At 46.6% G+C, this 22,035-nt stretch overlaps 3 protein-coding genes across 4 annotated transcripts in view; 1 reads left to right on the top strand and 2 right to left on the bottom strand.

Moving 5' to 3' along the window:
- Positions 1 to 16,281, bottom strand: part of tmem38b (transmembrane protein 38B) — a 39,772-nt gene extending 23,491 nt beyond the window's left edge. The window contains exon 1 of one of the 2 annotated variants that reach the window (XM_086135653.1): positions 16,057 to 16,281. In XM_086135653.1, coding sequence (XP_085991779.1) covers positions 16,057 to 16,123 — 67 coding nt within the window. In that variant the 5' untranslated portion in view covers positions 16,124 to 16,281. The remainder of the gene's footprint in view (positions 1 to 16,056) is intronic. The other variant, XM_086135655.1, reaches the window with a different exon arrangement.
- prag1 (PEAK1 related, kinase-activating pseudokinase 1) lies at positions 819 to 15,232 on the top strand. Its single transcript, XM_086134706.1, has 7 exons — positions 819 to 1,073; positions 4,009 to 4,361; positions 4,441 to 6,104; positions 9,766 to 9,914; positions 11,008 to 11,774; positions 12,565 to 13,266; positions 13,501 to 15,232. The coding sequence occupies exons 2-7, from the start codon at positions 4,086 to 4,088 to the stop codon at positions 13,915 to 13,917; spliced, it is 3,975 nt and encodes a 1,324-aa protein (XP_085990832.1). The 5' UTR covers positions 819 to 1,073; positions 4,009 to 4,085; the 3' UTR covers positions 13,918 to 15,232.
- Positions 16,282 to 17,594: 1,313 nt separating the features above from the next.
- On the bottom strand, positions 17,595 to 21,951 carry edf1 (endothelial differentiation-related factor 1). Its single transcript, XM_086134397.1, has 8 exons — positions 21,801 to 21,951; positions 20,783 to 20,946; positions 20,605 to 20,709; positions 19,554 to 20,121; positions 18,669 to 18,720; positions 18,425 to 18,585; positions 18,250 to 18,343; positions 17,595 to 18,066 (listed from the first exon to the last, which is right to left on the bottom strand). The coding sequence occupies exons 4-8, from the start codon at positions 19,629 to 19,631 to the stop codon at positions 18,005 to 18,007; spliced, it is 447 nt and encodes a 148-aa protein (XP_085990523.1). The 5' UTR covers positions 19,632 to 20,121; positions 20,605 to 20,709; positions 20,783 to 20,946; positions 21,801 to 21,951; the 3' UTR covers positions 17,595 to 18,004.
- Positions 21,952 to 22,035: the final 84 nt, after the last annotated feature.

Here is a 22,035-nt window from a genome sequence, read left to right as displayed (position 1 = left end):
TTTGAGGGGAATGTCTATTTAATAATTCATTCTATTATTTAAAAAAAAAAGCGACAAGTGCAGTCAAAAATACATACATAAAATGCTTGTAAAAATATGTCTATCCACGCGACGCAAAACCATTCCGAGCTGACTTATTAATGCACGTTTATCCGATTGTAATGCAGAGCAGCAGGCCGGGAAACGGGAACAGGAAAATCTTCACACTTCTCGGAGATGTTTCATGATCCTGGCTTGCCTCCAGCATGCCATGTTCATTTCATTCAAGTAAGTGTTGTACGACTAGTGATTTATTGATAGGCTGCATGCCATGTGACAGCCGCAAAGACTTTGCGCTGTATTTTCATATCAATTTGTTGACTATGCAAGAGTCCAACCGGACCCAGGACATTCAAAGCATAACAGCCCAAGGGAGGTCTAAAGGGGGGCGGAAGTGGCTTCAAAAACCCTTCCATATACATCCAGCTAAACGCCACATCAAAACACTTTTTGTTTTAACTGCTTGTCATGTGTGGTATATTATTCATTGAAAGCATCCACATGGGAGCTATTAAGACAGCAGCCTTAGCAAGGACACAACGGGTGCGCACGCAAGTTTTTGGCGTTTGTGTGTCACCAAATAAACACGGATGAAAGTGTAGTTAAAAAGAAAAAAAACCCTCCTCCTTGGCGGAGGTAATAAAAAAGCCACTAGTGGTCAGACAGGATGGCTGCTGTGGGGCTCCTCCCACCCCCCCCCCCCCCCCCTCTTCTCGCCCTCCCCTCCAAGCTGCTGCAGAGGATTCGTGCTGCACCTCTGCACAGCGCACACTCACATTCATTCACAGTCATTCAACCAAACAGCAGCAACGTGCACGTCTGCAACCACACCAACGAGCAAAGCAGCCCACCGCTTTAAGAACCTGTCGCCTACGGGGATTAGTCAACAAGGCAGAAGACGGATATCGTAGTGCTCACAGGACCGGGACTCGGGAGAGTTTCGAACACACGACTTTTATTCCCTGGTCTAGTTTTGAGGTTTTTTTTCTTGGGTTGATTTCTTGTTGCCAGGCAAAAACAGAAAGTCCGAGCAGGTAAGCTTCCGGTCATTTCTTGCTAATATATCTAAGAATTCGTCAACAAACACGTAATGTATATACCTCGTTTAGAGTCACTCAAGTGTCTCAATCGATATGAAAACACGATCAAAGCCACACGCGTGTGGCGTTGTTTGTTCTGTTTTTGTAATGGTTGAAGTTGTACTCGCGTCGTCAACATTTGTTTTTGATCGTTTGAGGATGACGTCACGTAGGTATTTTGCTCACTTTTTGAAAAAAGACAAAAGGCTCATTCGACGTATGGACGCGCTCCATTCAAACGGAATTGTGTTGCACTTTAAAGCACGGGTGGGCTCATCCAACAAAAATATCTGAATAAGCTTTTTCCGAGTATAAGACAGCTATGCTGGACATATTAGCCATTAATAACACATTGTAATGTGGTCATTTAAATGATTTTTTAAAAAAAGGTTCCTATTAGAAGCGTTTTCGAATATTTCCATTTTGATAAGCACTCAAAGCAACACAGATTTGATTTGTTTTCAGTTGAAACAAATTGTTTAATGTGTGAAGCTGAGAATCCACAGTCATGCTATTGAGCGATTTTCTGTTTACTCTGACATTTTTTCAAATGTACGTGCAGATGACATATTCACAGCGAAACCTTTTCGCACAGACTTGCAAAAATGACTGAAAACGCTGTAATTAACATGCCAGGCCACTAGTTAGCGATGTCACATTGTCAAGTATCTTCCAACGCCATCTGTCAACATTCTGGCAAGCACGATAACCTCCTGGTGACGTCTTAACACAATCATGTTTGTTACTTTGGACATTGTCGTGTGACTGAACTTGGGACAGCTTTTTTTTTTTTTTTTCATAAGAGGAAATGAGAAATATTGGACCTTGAGCTTGAGGAGGCGTGGGGAATGTCGACAGTGGGGTCTAGCTGTCGTCAAACAAACTTCCCTGAATATGTCGACGGACGTCGTAACGACCCAAATAGGGACATAGCAAGAGTTTTTGTTTGGAGGCAAAAGGGCAGACTATGCAAAAACGTGTTCCCTGATGATTCAAAACAGAAAGATGAAAGATGTTCTTGTCATGTTTGACGTTGTTGTCATGTCAACGATCGCTAAATCAAACTCAACTTTAACAGCGGAAAAGCAGAAGACAGTGAAACCACTTCAAAACCCACAACCAAAGGAATGCCAAACCCAAATGTGAGCTCCTTCTAAACAGTCAGCGTTCGGTTTGGACTGGATTGCGCTAGGTTGATAGGCGAGGCTCTCGCTGTCGTCATAAACACAAAACTAAACAAACATCGAGCGAACTTCAAGTGAGTCAGGCGGGGGAGAAAAAAAGTCAAATGTAAACATGAATCAATTATTTGGTACAAAACCAGCGGGAAATCGCCTCTTTCCCCAAGTCCACGCAATTGTGCTTCTCTCTCTGGAGGCTTCGGGATATCCTTCTTGCATTCTGGAACAGGTTTGCGAGCGTTTTTGAGAGCTGCTCTAATAAGGCTTGTGTGTCATTGCAGCACCTTGTTGAGAGGTCATTAAAACAGGGTGAGGAAAAATAAAGAGAGATGCCGAGCAACAAATGATCCTTGTGAAGTAGTGTTGATCCTGTCGCTGTCGCTCCTGTTCAACAGGAGGAAAGGGGGGGGGGGAGCCTTTGTTTGTGCAAGGACGCTCGCACATGTGCTCTTAGAAGAGGAGGAGGAGAGGAGGTTTTTTTTTTCCAGGGTGTGAGATTCACCCTGGTGAGACTTGCGCCTTTTTGACATTCCTTACATTCCGACCTCCGGGATGTTTGAGGCTCATCCGTCTTCCTGCAGCATGTCGGGGGCTGCCAATGAACCGGCAGGGCTTTTATGTCACCGGGATTCACAACAAGCCTCTCTTCTTTTGCTTCCTCCAATTTTTTTTTTTTTCGCTGCAACAGACAGCCTGTGGCCTCTAATTTCGAAGGCCACGGGAACAAGAAATGCCAGCACTTCTTATGTTACATCCGCAGATGACATTTATATCCTAATGGATGCCTGCGATCAGGCTCCCTTGTTGCTGTTTTTACATTGGAAGTTCGACCGTAGCCAAGGGAAGCCGAGATGATGGATCGTTTTCATCTCCAATAGCAGATTCCAGCTATAGTGACACCGGGCACCAAATTGTACACTCCTCATAAATACTCTCCTCCTGCATTTGCAGATTTTTTTTTTTTTGTCATGAGAATGACGAATTGAGTTCCCATTGAGTTCTCCTGGATCCGCACCAAATTGAATGGGGTTTTTTTTTATCCTGTCGTCCCAGCTCGCCACAAAACTTGAGTTGTTTAAGCAAAATCCTGGTAACCATGGTGACCAAACATGGGCAACTATGCATGGTACGATTTCTGATCTAGTGTACATTTATATTTTTGACTTATTTCTCTGAAAACCGTTTCCATCTTTTTATATGTAATACACATTTGTTGATTCCTTCTCAGTTTGATATGATACAATGATTAAATACATCATTATTTAACCCAAATATATTGCTGTCGTATATTATTGGCATTTCATTTGTTGGTTTATAAAAAAATAAAATAAAATCACTAAATGTTATACTGTACTGCAATATTTCAAATTTCTATGTATTTAATTTGCTACAATTGCAAACAAATTTGTGTCCGTTTTCTGGTAAAAACGTACACAGCTACTCATATATTGCATAAGAATAAACTGCTTCATGTACATGAAAATAAAGAATGAATACATTTGCAAGACCGAATAACTGACTTTGATGTGACATCAGACCTACATATGACCATCATAAAGCAAAATTAGCACTTTGTTGCTTCGCGCCAATAATAGCTGTGTTGCTCCGAAGACGTAGGACATATGTTGAGCAAAATCTACCAGCTGATTTCAAACTGATGCCTCCCCCCCCCCCCCCCCCGTCCTCCTGATCCACCACAACCTTGGCAGCCATGAGAGCGCGTCCCGCCCGTGCCGCAAGGCCCCACCGCCACTTCTGACCTTCCGCTGATCGAGCGAAGCCGAAGATGTCAGTGTGCAGCGACTTTGCAGAACACGTGTGGAAACCCGGCTCCTGCAAGAACTGCTTCCATCAGCTCAGCGCGCACAAGACCGCAGGCCGCCCGGCAGGCGCCGCGCCCGCCTCTGCCGCCGCCGCGTGTCTGAAGGGCGGAGGCGATGACGACGACGAGGCAGTGACGGCACCTTCACCCTACAGCAAACCCACCATCGCCGTCAAGCCCACCATGATGAGCTTGGACGCCGGCGACTCGATGGCTGATGTCAACATGAACATAGAGCAGGTGACTTTCTTGAACTGCTTGTCTGTCATACTTTAGATTTGTGTCATTGACCTTTTTTTTTCTCGTGTGTGTTTGACAGAAGAACACAAAGAGCCCAGTGGAGCGTTTGGGCCTGAAAAAGATTCTGGATCTATCCTCCCTTTATATTGATAGTAGTAACTGTAATAAAAGCCTTCGAGATTCAACTCTTAAAAGTCCGGACACAAAGACAGACTTTTGCTTTTCTTCATTGTCCAAAGACTCCATGATCATTAGCAACATGTTGGTCACACAAGATGAAGGTAAATGTCCTCACAATGTCAATGAAGATACCTGTTGGCAGCAGAATAGTAGCGCCTCTCCCACCATTAGTCCTTGTAAGTCCAGTAGTGCAGTGAAGAGAGCAAATTTTTTGCGTCAGAATTCCGTGGAGAAACCTTTTCCTGCGGATATTGGCCCGACCAGTCCTGCCAAATCATACAGCAATGGCATCAGCTATAGGAATACTTCTGTGGTAACCGCTAAGACATCCAGCACTTCTGCCAGTCCCTTAACCTTGGCCTCATCTCTGGATACTCTAAATCCCAGTCAGCCATCCATCCGCTCTCCTCCTGTCCTGTCCAAACAAAACAGCCCATTAGACTCCTCCTCTTCCTCCTTCGGTAGCAGCACAGATTCACTGCCTGCAACTGAGGGTTCTGTTGGAAGCCCTCAAAGCCCACAGGTGACGGGCAACTCGGTGCTTAGTTCCCCCAGTGGTCCAGACTCGGAGCCCATCTACGCAGAGAGCACCAAGAAAAAGCGCAGGCCGCAAGCCCGTTTGGCTTCGCCAGACCAGACCAACGACTCTGAACTCTCAGAAGAAGGCCAGCGGACAACCATCACTGTGATGGCTGCTCACGCGGAGGAGAACAACAGGACGTTTTACCTGAGCAGCCCCGATTCAGCCATCAGCACACGGTGCCACTTTAGCCCCATGGCACACAAGGACCCCAGCAGGACCGCCTTCCGCTGGCCCAGCCCCAGCCGCAGTGCCCCCTCCTTGGTTACAGAGCCCAGCCTCATTCCCTTGCTCCACCCCAGGCCACAATCTAGCCCTCCCATTCCACCAAAAAGGACCACCCGTTCCCCCAAACTGGGCACCTCCAGCCTCTCACCATCCATCTCTTCGCCCGTTCCCCTTCCAGACCTTTCCAGACTGAGCACATCGAGCCTCTCTCCGTCCTTATCGTCTCCCGTTCCCCTCCCCGAGATCTCCATGCTTTTCCTGGTCTCCGCCAAAGAGGGGCACTTCAAGAGCCAGCCGGAAAACCACAGCCCGGCAGCATCCGACCGCTGGCCCAAGCACCTCCACCAAAGCTCCACCTGGAACTGTCGTATTGACGAGGAAGTGGAGGAGGAGGAGGGAGAGCGGAAAGAGGCTGAAAAGAAGACGCCGACTACTAATCCCCAGACAACATCTCGTGTGACAGGCCCGGTCAATGGCGCTGCTGTTTGGAAGGAGTCCAGAGTCTGCAACAAGGCCTCGAGCAGCCCCCCTCCGATGACAGAGCCAGGCACGGTCCCCCCGCCCTTGCCCAACAATGGTGCCTGTCAGGGGGACGGCGAGAGTGCCGTCACAGTGGAGGAGGCCAAGCGGAGCGGGAGCATGCCGGCCAAGCAGCACGAGAGCTCAACGGAGCTTCTGGCAGCGGGGAGGCAGGCATCGGCCAGCCATGAGGCCAATCAAGCACCTCCACCGCCGCCACCCAAGAAACAGCACAGGTAAGAATGAACCTTTCAACATTCTATTGGTCAACGCAAGCTGTTTGACTGCAGAAGTGGTCCAGAAGGAGTCCGTTCACTGAGGGTAAAATGTTTCCAGTGTTTCAGGTACCCCATTGACAAACCATTGTACCCGTAATTTCTATGATGTGAACAAAATATATACATTAGGGTTCTCGGTTCTTATTGGAGTTTTGGACCGTGTTGACTTGACTGGTAAACTCGCCGCAGTTCCGAGAGTCGACTTAAGTCAGGGAATCAATCTTCCAGCATTTACCCACAGAAAGTAGGTAATCCTGGACCTTTTATTCCAAGATCCAAGGTCTCTCATCCAGATCTTGATCTTGCTTAGCGTCCGAGATTAGACAAAATCCGGTGTTAAAGTATAGTTATTGTCAAAGAATCAATCTCGGTTCGAAATTGGACACCCCTTCAATGAATGGCATCCTAGAGTTAACTTGCAGTGAGACAAATGCAGCCCAACACAAACCATCCTATTAACTCATTCACTCCAAGAAAAGGTATTTAGATGTCTTTTCTGACACCACACATTTAATCCCAGCTCCTCATTTTATATTGACTGTACTTGAAAAGGGTCTGAAAATTGCCATTTCAGACAAGTACAGTCAATATAAAATGAGGAGCTGGGATTAAATGTGTGGCGTCTGAAAAGACATCTAAATACGTCTTTGGGAGTGAATGAGTTAATAACGCAAATTGACATTGTCCTTCACTGTTTCTACCTGTGAATGTGTATTCGCATGAAATGGCACCGCTCGGCTTTCTTTGCGCATCCGATATCATTTAGCACTCGTGGCAGGCACTTGTTCCTGGCAGCGTAAATACACTTTGCTCACTGATAGGATGTGCATAAGTGTTGGTGCCACACTCACTGTGCAGTGTTATTTCGTCTTCATTCAGGCAGTTAGAGCGACCCTCCCCAATGCACCGCTTGTTCCATTCATGCTTGTGATGTGAGTTTTTTAAGATTGTAATGAACACGCTCTTAAATGCAGACCTTTGTTTGGACTGCAGCTCGATAGAAAAGTGCAATACAGTAGCAGTTCCAAACCGTAACGCTTTCTCTTAGACATTGCTATGGCCTCAGCACAAAAGCACTGAAAAGGTGAGTTTTCGGCAAATCACGGAGGAGAGCCTCCCCACAAAAAGAGTACGCAAATTCACCCATGCATGATTTCACTGTACTTTTCCTGATGGCAAAAAAAAACAAAAGAAAAACAGCAATATCGTTTCCATCCCTGAATATTTAAGGCACCGCTTCTGTGACAAGCATTTCTTTGAACTGTAAAACCACACGTAAAATTACAAAGGGTGTTCAAAACCAGGACGCTGGCCTCTGTTGGCTGTGCCTTTTCAGTTTTTCTGTGACGATTTTTTGGGGTCGTTACCCAACGAATTGATGCGTTTGCATGTGCCCCTGTGACGCATGAGGACGTGTTGAATCATTTAAGAGCCACAGATGGTTCCGCACGCAGAGCTTTGATAAGATCACGCTGTAAAAAATGCACTTTTTTTGGGTTGTCATTTCTAGCTTGGCTTTTGCCGTTGCTTCACACTAAAAGTTGTCTGCAGAAGGGGGGGGGGGGTGTACATGCGCTGTGTCTGACAGTGTCTAAAATTGTAAAAGGCTTCTCATGCAAGTCAGCTGGAGATAGCCAAAAGGAGGGGCTTCTGCTGAACAGATTGTTGCCCGGGGCAACGCCCAAACTGTCCCGCTCCGCCAGTGACAGTGTCCCATCAATAGAAGTAGAATTAATAGATCAGGCGTTCGTCACTCGCCATGTGAGCGCTCACCATTACAAGGAGTGCTTAATTTGGGAGCTTCAAATCCAGCTCAAACCCGGGCGGTGCCGGGTTTCGATTACATCTTAGGCGGGGTCTTTAGAAAGCCACCCAGCTGATCCTGAAGCGTGTTGTTTATTTTGAGTGGGCGGAGCCTGCCAGCCTGGACTCTTCACCATGAGGTAGGAACCTTTGTTTGAATTGCAGCTGAAGGCTTCACCGGTTCGAGCGTGAGCCACATGTGCACGCTTCACTGAAATCCAGCATGAGAGATGGAAAGGCGGGAGGGGGGGGGGGGGTGCGCTTTAACAAATCGGTTGATTGGGCTTCACAAAAGACTCATACAATTAAGAATTCTATGGACAGAGGACAGAAAAAAAGTCAGCTAAATTTCAGTTTGAACATGCAGATTTTCACCACACCACAATCTTAAATTTAAGCTCCCTTGACTTCTTGTTTGGCTTTTTCAAAACCGACTCTAAAAGCAAGAAGAGTCGAACCTCAACAGTCGAAGGCTCCTGACATTGTATCGTTTTGTCATCAAGCTTTTTTTTTTTTTTTTTGCAACTCGGACTGATGATCTTTTATCAAAGCTTCTCCAGAGCTGTTGCGTCACCGTGTGTGAGTCAGCCCCAAATCTTTCCAAGCTCCACCTTGCTCCCAATCCCATAAAATGTGTCATATTCAAGATCAGGCCCTAACAGCGTCACACACACGCGCGCACACACACACACACACACACACACACACACACACACACACACACACAGACATACACACACACCTCTTTCTTTTGTCACGCTTTAGTGTGGTAGCGCAGTTTCATGTCGTAATCATCTTGCGTTCATATCTTGCCGCTGTTCCGCAGTAGGTAAGCAATGTGTCATTTTCCGCTGGACGCTGGCGTACGCTGTAAAAAGCGGGTGAGTGCGGTCACGGAATTGCAAATGACAAGCTTGCGTGGCGTCTGTTTATAGCGAAGGAAGTGTTGGGATGTGTGAAGAGGAAATGTGCAATTAGGATGGCCATCAAGTGGCGTTTGGGCTCAAAGCGGGCATCCCAAAAATAAGCGGGTCAAACATCCTGCCTAATTGTGCGATTTGGTGTCGTGACGACGTGCCTTTTCGTTTGTGGGCTTTGGAAATTGTCTTCTTTTTTTTTTTAATGGTTTATCTGTCATCATTTTTCAAACTCAACCTTTCTCAAACTTCCGTATGCTTACTTGGAACCTTTAATTGTTGCGTTATTTTCCATGACATCGAGTAGGTGTCATAAAAAAAACTCAATGGCGCCTGCGGGATATATCGTCGGGCCGTGTTCGCCCTCCCACGGCTAACCGGGCGGCGTTTGACATTCTTTCCGCAAAGAAAATGTCGTGTTTGGGAGACACATTTGTCCATAGACGTGCACGGGCACGTCTGTGCTCGTCGTCCGCCGATTTATGGCAGGATTGAAGGCATGAAGGCCATGAGATGAATGGAGGCACAAGTCGGTTTTGTAACGGAGGCAAGCGAGCAGCGAGTGGGATAGAAGGCTGTGGGCTTCAGCCATTAGCGCCACTGATTAGACAAGTGGGGGTGGGTGGGTGTCATTCACTTTAATTGGTTGCCTTGATTGGAAAGTCGGCGCATGCGGCGTTTTCAGAAGCGGTGGTGAGAAGTCGGACGATGAGGGTGCGCATCCCGATCACATGATAAGCTGTCCACTGTAGCAATCGCTGCCCCTGGAACGGTTAATATAAAAATTGGTTTAAAAAAGAAAAAAAGAGACAAAAATGGCCATACGTGTTTTCCCCAATACAGCGATGATCCGCAACGATGAAATGTTTGACCGCTCTCTTTATTTGTCTCCACCACAGAGTGTCCGGCCACTTGAGCGGCAGCAACATGGAGCTGAACCGCTTGGCCCTGCTCGGCTCACTGGAGAGTCCCGCCACGTCCCCTCGAGACCTCGGCAGCGCCGGCTTCCCGTCCGCCTCCACCGACAGTCTGACTGCCGACGCCGCGGGTGAGTGGCTTTGATCGAATGCCGCCTCCCCCTCATCAGGGACCGATTACTAGTCGAAGAAGCAGGTACTGCTCGGTGAGCCGCCCCTGAAAAGTCACTTTTTCTCGAGACTGCCTTTGAAAAGTAGGACACTTGCGGCTCGGCCAAGTGGCCGCCCTGGCCGAACGCCCGAGGCAGCTCGTCTGTTAGCCACAAGCCGCTAAGGCCGGCGACTGGCTGAGAGATGTCAGATGCGAGCAACTCTCGAACCTGTAATTACAAAAATATTGCCGCGCCCGTAGGCAAGTAGATGCGCATTTCTTCTTTTTTAATTTTACATATTTTGTAGAATAAATACTTTGCAGTTGATTTTGGGGTTCCCCTTTAATTTTGATATTTTTGACCAGTGTTTCGCTTCCAACTTTGTGTTTACCTCGACGGGCGGACGCGGTACACGAAAAGTAGTTAGCTCGGTCTTGATAACGCGAATGGAGAAGTGTTGCTGGCGTTTGACTACACTGATGATGCACTTTGTCCAGAGTAAACCTGCAACGCAGACAAATCGAAGAACTCCCAAGGTTTTATTGCGGCTGTCTGTCATCTTATCTCTTCCTCTTTCACTCGATGTTGTGACCGAGACCCGCCGCGCAGAAACCATTTTTATGAGCTCGCCAAAGACCTGCGACCGGGAAGAAGCAGCACGTCGCTTATGGAAAAAAGTCTCTCGCAATTGCTGTGACTTCCTGGCTTTCAGCGTTGTTTGAAGAGATAATTATGGAGTCTGATAACGGAGGGGGGGGGGGGGGGGGGGATCGGCTACATCCTCCTCGCAGTTACTGGAGCCGCAGCGCACAATTATCTCAGTATCTTGACTCCTCCGGCACTAAAAGTCAGCGCGTAGTGTCGATTCGCCAATGTCTCAAGCGCGGACAGAAGACGGCGTTTGGAATTTCAGTATGAGTCCCGCACTGTGGAAGTTTCCGGTTTTGTTACAGGCTAGAGGTAAGGAAATCGGAACTGAGATTTGTCGGAAGAAAAAGCAAAATCTGTCTTAAGCGGACGTCCGCATCCGACGGACGCTCGACCGAAAGCGCAATCTCCCGTCTCTCCTCAGGCCATCGAGACGGATCGCGGTTGTCCTGCTCCTCCCCGTTCCTGAGGAGTCCGGCGGCGTCGTCGCCCGCTTCTCCGCGCCCGCCCACTTTTAGCATCACGGCCAACCAGCCGCCTCCGCTGCCGGAGAAGAAGACGGTCAGCCGCACCGCGTCCGCCCCCGACAGCGCCGCTTCCAAAGCCTTCGCCCGGGCCTATCCGCGCCTGCCGTTCAGCGGCTCGGAAAACAACGTGTGCAGACCCAACGACTCGAGCTGCCGGGCCAGTTTACCGTCCAGTCCAGTCGACCAGAGATCCATTTTCTCCTCCAATGAGTCGCTGGAGCGCTGTCACGTGCCACTCGGCCGACCCTCCAGATCCCGGACTTTGGACGAGCCTTTTAAGGGTCACGGTCGTTTAGGCGTCCACTGCCGCAGTAGCATCACCTGCTCCTCCTCCCCTCAGCTCAGCGTCCCCTTTTCGGGCTCCGAAGCGGGTCCGACATCCAACCTGGGCTCCAGTTTGCAGCTGCAGACCCTCCTGAGCAACATGGACAGCCGCGAGGGCGTTTACTCCAAGCTGGGCGGCTTGTACGCCGAGTCCCTGCGGCGCTTGGCTCTCAAATGCGAGGAGCGCTTCATGAGCTCACAGAGAAACCGGCTGAGGTTCGAGGAGAGCAACTGGTCATTGTTCAGGCTCACGTCCAACAAGCCCAGTTGCAACGCGGGCGACGCCGTCTACTATTCCGCCGCCTGCGCTTCCGACCCCGGCAACTCCTACGCCGTGAAGGTAACGCACAGATACACTATATATATATTTTTTTTGTCGTTGGGGTGAGGGCAATGTAGGCGAACCCGAGCTTCGCCGGGGTTGATTTTCAGGTTAAGAATGGTCTGCAGATTATAATCGGGCACGGGGTTTGTTTGTTCCGGGACTTCAGATGGGTCGGTGCCACTGGGGCGCACAACACGGCTCCAAAGTAAACACAAGTGGAAGAGGGGCGTGTACTCGGTCCTTAGCGGCTCTTTGTACAGTATTTGAAGCTGCGGCCCGGATGCCTGTCGGCTTTGCTCATTCATCTTCCGGTGGAATTTCCAATCAGATAAATCCCGAAAGACCTCAAAGCATAGTCCAACCCCTCATGTCTTACTACTGCTTGCTAAGAAGATGTTCTCAGAATGGTGCCGATCTTGAGGCCGTGGCTCGACCAAACTCTGTGTTGGACCACTCATGAAAATATCAAAGTTTCGATTGGGGGGGGGTCATTCAGGATAATCTTTTAGAGACATCTGCTATTCGGTCCTTGAGCTAACTTTTCGAAATGCACATTTGGGCTTCGTAGTTTTTTCAGGTTCCAGACTTCAGTCCTGCCGCGATGGCTAAAAGGATTGGAGGATGATTTGAGATTGGAAACATTGAACAGGCTTAACTTTTCTAATTGGCACTATGGACCGTTTTCCTAGCAGATTGGTAAACGGGGGGAAAAAAAAAATCACTTGATCGGATCATGTTCATCGATGCATCAACAGCATTGATTTCACTTGAACGGGAACTCATTGGACTCTTCCTGCCTCGGCAGATCTGCAAGAGTCCGTCGGCGGAGGCCAAGCAGGGCCACCTGTACGGCCTGTCGGTGCAGCAGAGTATGCCCCCGCACTTCAACCTCCAGCAGGACTGCGGCCACTTCCTGGCGTGCGTCCCTCCCAGCATGCTGCCCTCCGACCGGGTGTCGGCATCGGCGGCGGTGTCGCTCGCGTCCTCGCCCGAGCCCCGCGGCCAGCAGGCGGAGCGCGAACAGGTGGTGGTCATCGCGCCCGAGATCCCCCGGCAGACGGCGGCCGACTTCGCTCACGAGTTTGAGGCCTTCCACAAAAGCCAGCCGGAGGTTTACGAGCGGCGCGTCTGCTTCCTGCTGCTGCAGCTGTGCCACGGCCTGGAGCACTTGAAGGAACACGGCGTCACGCACCGCCACCTGTGCCTGGAGAACCTCCTCCTGGTGCCTCACTCCCCGACGCCGTCCGCATCGCAGGCCCCTCAGCAGAGCGAGACGAGCGGCGCTTTTAGCCAGCGTCACCTCCCTCGCCTGCTTATCAGCAACTTCGCCAAGGCCAAGCGGCGCTCGGCCGAGGACGCCGCGTCCACGAGCGCCGATCCCCGCGTCAAGCGGGACCACGCCCGACTGGCGCCGGAGATCGTGTCCGCCGCCCAGTACCGCAAATTTGATGAGTTCCAGACGGGCATCCTGATCTACGAGCTCCTCCACCAGCCTAACCCCTTTGAGGTGAGCTCTTCGGGAACATAACGACATTTTTGCTTCGAAAATGGACATTATCCTCAAAGTATGACTTCTCCAAAATGTACAACTTTGTTCGAGCTATGATTTCAACTGTCACACTGAAAGCCGCAGGGGTCAAAGTTTGTGGAAAAAAAGTTGCGGCTTGTAGTCCGGAAAAATAAGGTGCACAATTCTGATTTAAATCTCAGATTGTAAATGTGTTTGTTTTCCCTTTTGGAGGTGAGTCCGGCCTTGAAGGAGCAGGACTACCGCTGCGAGGACTTGCCGGCCATCCCTGCCGTGTCGCTGTACTCGGCCGGCCTCCAGAGGCTGGCTCGCCTCCTTCTCCAACCGGACCCCATCAAGCGCATCCACATCCAGGACGCCAAGCGGGTCCTGCAAAGCCTTCTGTGGGGGCCCCGGAAGGACCTGATGGATCAGCAGTGGGAGAGGCGCGAGCCGGACGGCGCCCGGCACGAGGGCCTCCTCAACTGGCTGGACGTGAAGCGGGCGCTGCTCATGATGAAGTTTGCCGAGCGGTCGCTGGAGCCCGAGCGCAACGCCGAATTGGAGGACTGGCTGTGCTGCCAGTACTTCTCCTCGGCGCATCCGCTGGCGCTTTGTCACACCGCCGAGCTGCTCTACTCGCTCAAGTGATGTCGCGCAGGTGCTGTGTGGAACCCGACTGATGATGTCATGCACTGTCCCAAAGTGGAGTCTCCCAAGGTTCTGTCCTCGGTCCCTGCTTGTGTTAACTTTTGGAAAAAAATCTGCAGTGCGTCCCAATGACATTTGTCTTGAAGTGTGGCAAATATCCAGATTGTGTGGTGCTTTTCTACTTCCTCAAAAGGAGACACTGTGAACGCAACTCCCTCGTTAGTGTTACTGACCGTCCATTTGGGAACTTTTATCCTGCCGCTCTTTTTCCAAACCGAAATGGCGGGAACTACTGAGGAGTATTACGGCCAAACTAAAAAGAAAAGAAAATGACACTTCCATTCTGAAGTTGGAATCTTATGAGAGAACATTTGTAATTCACAATGGATAGGGCGGGAGCCCTCGTTCCAGTAGCAAAAATATGAGAGTAAATGACCCCCCCCCCCCAACAATATTTATAACTGCCTTACATATACCACAAGATGGTGACAAAGCCCTGCTTTTCTTTAGACGGGGCTACGGCCTGACGAAATGGAGCTTCTCCATTCGCTTCAATACAATTTATAGCTTTATCTTTTTTCCCTCCTGAGTGCCGAATTTTATTCGTGCAAAATTCTAGAAAATCATCATGTCATCTCAAATATATCCTACTTTTTGCTTGTAAAATTATGCAGTGATTGTTTTTTTTTCTTTTTAGAGTGGCTCTAAAACTTCTTGGAATGAAACAATCGTAAGTCACTTTGGTTACGATTCGTCATGGTTGACGCTGTGTATTCCGTGCTGTATTTCAAGTATGAGTTGGCACGTTGTTTTCGAGGACTGCTGTATCATCGAGAAAATGGAACCTTATGTTAGAATGAAAAACAAAGCATCCTTATCATGTTTTGTTTAAACGATCTGCTGTACTGTCCCGACGACATTGACTTGGCTGATTACTCGTTCTTCCTTAATTGTGTTGACGCTGTGCCTTCTGTTCCTCGTATACTTTTTTTTTCTTTTTGTGGAACTGGATTTTCACAATAACACCCATTTAGTTTTGTACAGTAGATTGTGAAAGAACCCAAGCAGGTCTTAAAAAAAAATCCATGAGAATGAGCAGCAGTTCAAAGTCATATTTATGTCGTCTGTTGTCATCACTGGAAGTTTTTATTCATGGCAGCCAGGTTTTTTTTTTTTCAGGCAAACTTGATTCCTAATAAAGTGATTGGTGAGCGAGAGGTTAACAGGGCTGAATGTACAGTTCGTGTTTTGAAACATCTTTTGACTATGTGCGTGTGTGTCTACCAATAAACTGGATTTATTTTCTCAGTTCAAACATTTTCATCGTTGCTGAATGAAAGTGGTTGGCAGCAAAAAAAAAAGTGCCCCATATTGTTTACAACTTTTTCCCCAAAATATACTGTTTACTTATATATACACATACGTATACAAATATTTTTTTCATTCATTTCACAGAAACGCTGCATGAAAAGTTCATATAGCAAAGGTCATGGAAGGTAACCACAGCAGCAATGGTAAGCGACAACCTGAACAAATCAAAAGCACAAAACTGCACATACCAGCGGTAGGAAGAGTCACAAGTACACCATCAATGGTGAATGGACTACATACCAGCAATGATAAGGAAGCAATAATTACGTTCAACACAAGTAAAAGTGACATAAAATTCAAGGCCCACTCTCCAAATACTATAACCTGACCATATGTTTACACGACAGTTTGAACCATATTTTGGCATTTTTACATCCAGACTGTTCTACAGTTTCGTTCGACATGCCCTGGTGGTGTAGGCACAAGAAATACCCCAAAATGTATTTTTTAGATAAATGAAGTAAAAAAGAGGTTTAAAGAAACTCTTTAGATAAATGAAGTAAAAAAGAGGTTTAAAGAAACTCAGTTGTATTCCTTACATACTCTTGAATAAGTAACAAGTATAATTATTTTCATCATTTTAGGCTGCCTAACCTTTTTTTACCTAAATTCTACTTTTCAAGCAACCAGTTACCACCGCATGTGCAAGGACGCACACACGCACGCCATGATGAGCAACAGGCAAAAAAAGTACCCGAACGTGAAGGAACATTAAAATAAATTTGATACAAACGCTTGCGAGTTTGTGAAAAGGAATGCACTGCCTACCTTTCTCGGAGATTTGACACACGGAGGCTGCGATGCACCTTTCGTAGCTTGTAAAGTCCAGAAACATCACGATCCTGCTTCGCGTGGACCGTTTTAAAATGCCTCTCCTGGCGCTTCTGCCATCGGTGAATTGCAAATCAAACTTTGAATGAGAATAAACAAAAAAAAAATTTCATCAGAACGGCTCTGATCGCTAGCTGCAATCGCAGACAGCTGACCGCTAATAATCACTTCCTGTGATACAGGTCATGAGCCGCTGGACGTTAAAGGTGACCTACTTATTTGATTTGATTTTTTGCACCCTTATTTTTTGTTCGAGTTAAACTGAAGGGATGCTCAGGGTGCAGTATACACTAACAAAAAAAAATATATGAATTACACGCACAAAGACGCACTCGCTTCTCACCTCGCGGTCGACTTGTAAGCAATCCAACGACTAATCTGTCAACCATCGACTGGTTGGGAACTCCTAGTCAATAATATGTATTATTATTATCACTAATAAGTAAGAGTACAACTCGATTTATATTTCGAATAAATATATATTCAGGCTATGAAGTGACAATATTGATGCACAGTACAATTGTTGTTTTTTACAGTGTGAGGCAAATAAAGAATTACAGGTGTGCATTTCGGTTGTTTGGGTCCTGGGGCCAAAGCAAACAAAAGAGTCCAGTGTCGGAGCCACCCTGTCTCTCCAACGTATTCGCTTTACAACCAACTGTGTAAGTTGCCATGGAGATACATGACCACTCGGAGCGTAGCGTCCCTCTCCAAACAACCTGCGGAAAAACAACTGCTTTGCTATTTCTTTGCTCGAAACAATCTTCCGTTCTGTCGCTGTCCACAAACTTGTGGACAGAATACGACCTGCACGTTTCGCAAATTGACTGATGCGCGACTGGTACTCATTCACTTGAAGTTAGGTGTGATGTTTAGTGATGTAGTGCCACCTAGTGGCAGAAATCCTAAATTACAAATTGTTTTGAAAATCAAACTAATTTTGGGAGATATTTGTCTTCCTTAAAAAAAACTAAACAACTCATTTTTCTTCAAGTATGGAAGGTGTGTATCTGAAATGTGTTTTTTCTAATGCCCCCCAACTGTATGTAAAGAAACAAATGCACATGCCTACATTTTGATATTTCTTAAAATTAGTTTTTCAAAGGTGCAAAATAACTTTTTAAAGTTGGTATCTGGCAAGTATATTAATTCCACAGAATGCATACAACTGCAAAATATGCTGTAAATGAAATCATCGTCATTTAAAAAAATCTTATACATTCATCAACTCCGAATGTTGCAAAAAAATACAAAAACATGGAACTTTTCACTTAATTTGTCTTGATTGAAAAAAAAAAAAGAGTAAGAAAACCAAACATTAATTTTTCAAAACATGATCATTTGTGGGAAGAAATTGGGTTACAGTACATACGCTTCATTGGACAAGGTAGCTTTGAAAGTAAAATTCTAATAATATCATAGAGGCATATTTATCGTTGTATTCATTGTGCAAAAAAAGAGGACACCCCAAAGTGTGAATTTTCAACATTTATTTGCAATGAAAACTTAGCTGAGCATCAGAAAGGCTTTTGATTGTTAGTGACATCCACGTCAACTGTCGCTAAGTGAGTTTAAAAAGATGCCATGGTCAAACACGTTTGGCCGTAAGCATGCTGGCGACTGCTTGACCTCAGCGCGTTTCATCATCATCGCCGTCATCTGCACGCCAGGGTAAGTGGAAGCAAAAGAACCGAAAAGCAGAAGCTTTCGCGCTTTTAGGGACACCTTGTCTTGTGTTGTTTGGTCACATCCGTGCGCAGCCCGCGATGTGAAGTGCCCAGTCAGTTCCTCAGCGGGAACGCTGGACCGATCAGCCCGGGGAGATGGGGGAAGTGGGTGAAGGGGGTGGGGGTCCTGAGGATGGGCTGATTTCGAGGCTTTGCCTTCATTTCGCCTTGGATTTTGGCTCCAGAGGTAGACCAATATCCTTCCCACGCAGCTTTAAGCCTGTTGCATAAATATCACAAACAGACACCTCACGTCACACATCGCAAGAAATAAAAATTCTCAACAAAATACATGTTTCAAAAGCACCCCGCCCCCAAAAAAATAAAGTATGATCAAGCACGGTCAAACTAGTGATGAACCCTTTTGAAATTGTGTCCCTTGCCAAGCCCGGGCGGTCGTTACCGATGGCTCTCTCGATCTTCCCCATGACCTGGTTGCTGGGGATGGCTTTCCCGCTCTCGTAGTCGGCGATTACTTGCGGCTTCTCATTGATTTTCTGCGCACAGACAGACACAAAAATGGGTTATCGTGACCAACTGAAGCAAGTGTCGTCATGCATTTTGCGTGGCGCACTCACAGTGGCGAGGTCCTTCTGGGTGAATCCTTTGTCCTGGCGACCCTTCTGGATGACCTTGCCCACCTCCAAGGAGACCCTGTCGTGGTGCAGCTCTTCCGTCTCGCGATCCAGTTTGGCCGTGTTCTTGCTGACCAGGTGTTGTTTGTTCTGCCCCGCGGCCCCTGGAAATCAGAGCGCAGCAAACCACGGTTACCGGGGCAACGCCTTTATGACACGCTGCATTTTCATCGGCGAGGTTAGTTACATTTCTTGGTGGTCTCCAAGTCCTCGCCGCGTCTCTGAGCAGAAGTGATCGCCTTCAGCAGAAAAATTTCAAAAATGAATGCTTCGAAGATATCCATTTTTATCGCATCCTTTTTTTTTTTTTTTATGACAACGACATGTCCAATGAGTCATAATATGGCCTTTGGACTCAATACACATCTTAATAGCTAATCATTACTCAAGTAGGACAGATAAAAACAAACAAGTAAAAATGTTTTGTTTTTGTTTTTAACTGAAATGATTTTCCCCCAACCTAATGAAATGATTAAAAACTGAAATAAAAACAATTAGCGACAGACATAGGCTGTTCTAGAACTGGGATGAAAGTATTTTGAAAAGATGGTTGAAATTCATGACAAAGATACTACAGTTAAAAGAACTGTGTCTTTTAGAAAACATCTTCTCCATACAAAAACACGAAGCTTGTTTTCGCCGTTTGTACATCAGGGTTTTTTTTGTGCTTCAGTGTAAAATGGGAAGAAAATAAAACGCAATATAGAATGGCTTGGTGTGATCAGAGACAGTGTTGGTTGCTGGTCTTGTTTTGTTAGCTAATGTCGCCATGCTTCAAAAGCGGCGTAACTAGTTGCACTGGCTTACTCTCGAGGTCGAACTAGTACATTCACCAAGTGCACGCCTCACATTTACAAGCGTTGATATCATCCAAACATATTCACAAGACTGTTGTTTTATTTGTTGTGATTGTCACATCCCGCGAATAACTGCTAGCTGGGCGACTGACGAGATCGCGATTGATGACGTATGTCTATTTTATGGACTTTCTTTTTTCACTTTGTATTTTAAGATTTAGATGTGACTGTGCTCTAATTAACCCACCCAAAAAGGAATAGAAATGTCGTGATACCTGCTTGGACTTGGCCTGAGGACCGCTCGGCCCCTTCTTCCTCAACACAGTCACGGTGTCCCAGTCGCTTTCCGCCATTGTTTTCGCTATGTGGAGTATAAAGGCTCAAAATATAAAAATAACGTGGGGAGAAGTCGACTTTTTCGCTGCTATTTGTGGCTACCACACGCACGCGTCGTGTTGTCCTTCTGAAACTATCAAGCACCACGCATGCTTCACAAAGCTTTATTGACACCACGAGAGTTGGACAAGAGTTACGTCAGGCAGAGGCAGAGTAGCCGTAAAACACGTCAGAGTATCTACCATATTGGATGTGGCAGATCCATGCTTAAACCAGTACTGCAGTATCAGAAAGTGATGCTTGGGCAAAAGTACAAGTCTCTCAGGTCATATCCTTCCCTGTCATAGGTCACCAGTTACAAGACATCTCGGAGGCGGCATCACTGTTTCTTCGCGTGCGTATGGGCGACCAACATATCTCGGACTGCGCGTCATCGGCCAGGAGAACCCGGCGGTAGCCGTGTTTGGAGGTCTGCCTCCCTGACCACACCCGAGGCTTTGGGTTCATCTGAAAAACAAACCGTCATTAGTTATGCCTGAATTATCACCTCCACCAAGCACACATTAAATGTCATCCAGAGGTTTTGTTCCACATCACTCGGTCAGTTAGACAGAAGATAGTCGGTTACTCAGTTCCAGTACCATCCAAAAGTATTGGAGCGGCAAGGTTCATGCCTTTCTTTTTTGGTGTTGGTGTTGGATGTAGCCACTCAGCATTTTCATGAGCCATAGTTTTGTTGTTGTATAATAGGAGTTACGCTGCCCCCTGTGAGCAGTGACATTCGTAAAAGGTTTCACGTATAGACAGCTGAGCAAGCACAAAGCGAAGGCACCTGCATTTGGCGGGTGTTAAAATCTAGCCCTGGTCAATAGGTTTAGCAGCCAGTCAGCCAAAACAGATATAGAGCATTAAACAAGAATAGTTTCAGGAATATGAAATATGAGCATGTGAGTGGACTTTCTGTTGTATCAACGTTTGTCATGATCTCACCTGAACAAAAACAGACGTGTTCATGTCCAGACTCTCCACGCGCTCGGTCAAGTGATTCAACCACTCCACATGATCACTCAGAGACTGAGAAAGATTACTGTCGCCCTGCACACAAAATCATATCGCATATTTCATACAATCACCCAAAGTACGAGTGCTGTTGGTTCGGCTTGCTCACTGCAGACAAGTTGTCCTTGAGCTCAACGGCAGCCAGGCGGATGTGCTCCAGTTTGTCAATCTGCTCTTTGAGGCGGTCGTCGAGTTCCTGCATCATCATCAGGGCTTCGTCAGCTCTGAAGGCCACCTTAGCCATGCTGCCTGACACCCCGATGCCCTGTCAACCTGTCATTATTGGATAGGAAGAGGGATTTTTAAAGAGTGGTTCGTGTCCTCCAGTGAAGTAAATTTGTGGGGCACCCTTCCGTTTTCTTTTCCTAATAAGTACAAATATAACTGCATTTACTCGTCAAGAACATTTTTAAAATGTTTATTGGGGTACAATTATTTTATTTATTAATGTGCAATACATTTTACTGAATTGAACTCACTGAATCATTAAATAAGTACAATTGACCAGTGCATGCTCGCGGCTCAGTACCCGATTATTCTCATATTCTTTTCCATTTTTTGGGACATATCACTACTTTTATGCACGTGTGTAGGCACTGTACAAGTAAATTCACATTTAGATGACAGTGTACAATTAAAAAATTGTGATATACTACAATGGGTGAAACTGTTAGCTACTCCTAATATTTAGTCTTTCCATGTCACAAAATGAATGTATCTCGTACAGGTTCGATTTTTTCCACTTAGGCAATCTTATCCACGTTGTCGATGCCTTTCTTGCAAAAGCTGTTGGAAAATCACATTTATTTTACTGTAACGTTGCTGTCTGGCGACAAGATTTAGCTCTGTCGTAACGACTTTACGGCAGTTTAGTTCGCATTGTTACAGCAAGCGTGGACGTTTCTCATCGGGGATTTAACTTCCGTATTTTGCAAAAAGCACACATCTGCTAGAAAGAACGGGCTGTTAATCGGAATACACGCAAATTGCGGAGAGTAAATCGCGTATGAAACGCAAATGGTTCACTTCAAAGCGGTGTAATTTCTGACTTTATCGTCAGTGGTTGGTAGCGAGTTAAATAACGGTGTGCTAAAGTAAAAAAACAAAACCAAAATACTAAGACTTACCGTGTTTTATCGGATTTACAATAAATCTACGACTCCACGACGTTCCCTTACAGTCAGAAGTAGGTCTTCGTCCAGACAAGTTTTTTTGTGGCAAAAAAATGTGAAGAACGGCACATTTGACGTCACACATAAAAACTGTAGGTGTGTTTTCTTGTATGACAGGAACAGCAAAAAAAAAGCCCCTTTATTTTGAAGCTGATCACTGACACTTTACAATATTTTATACAAATAAAGA

The sequence above is a fragment of the Hippocampus guttulatus genome, chromosome 17 (assembly GCF_054856545.1).
Source record: "Hippocampus guttulatus isolate MCC_2025c chromosome 17, RoL_Hgut_1.0, whole genome shotgun sequence".
NCBI classification, from domain to species: Eukaryota; Metazoa; Chordata; class Actinopteri; order Syngnathiformes; family Syngnathidae; genus Hippocampus; species Hippocampus guttulatus.
This window is presented reverse-complemented; position numbering and strand designations above follow the sequence as displayed.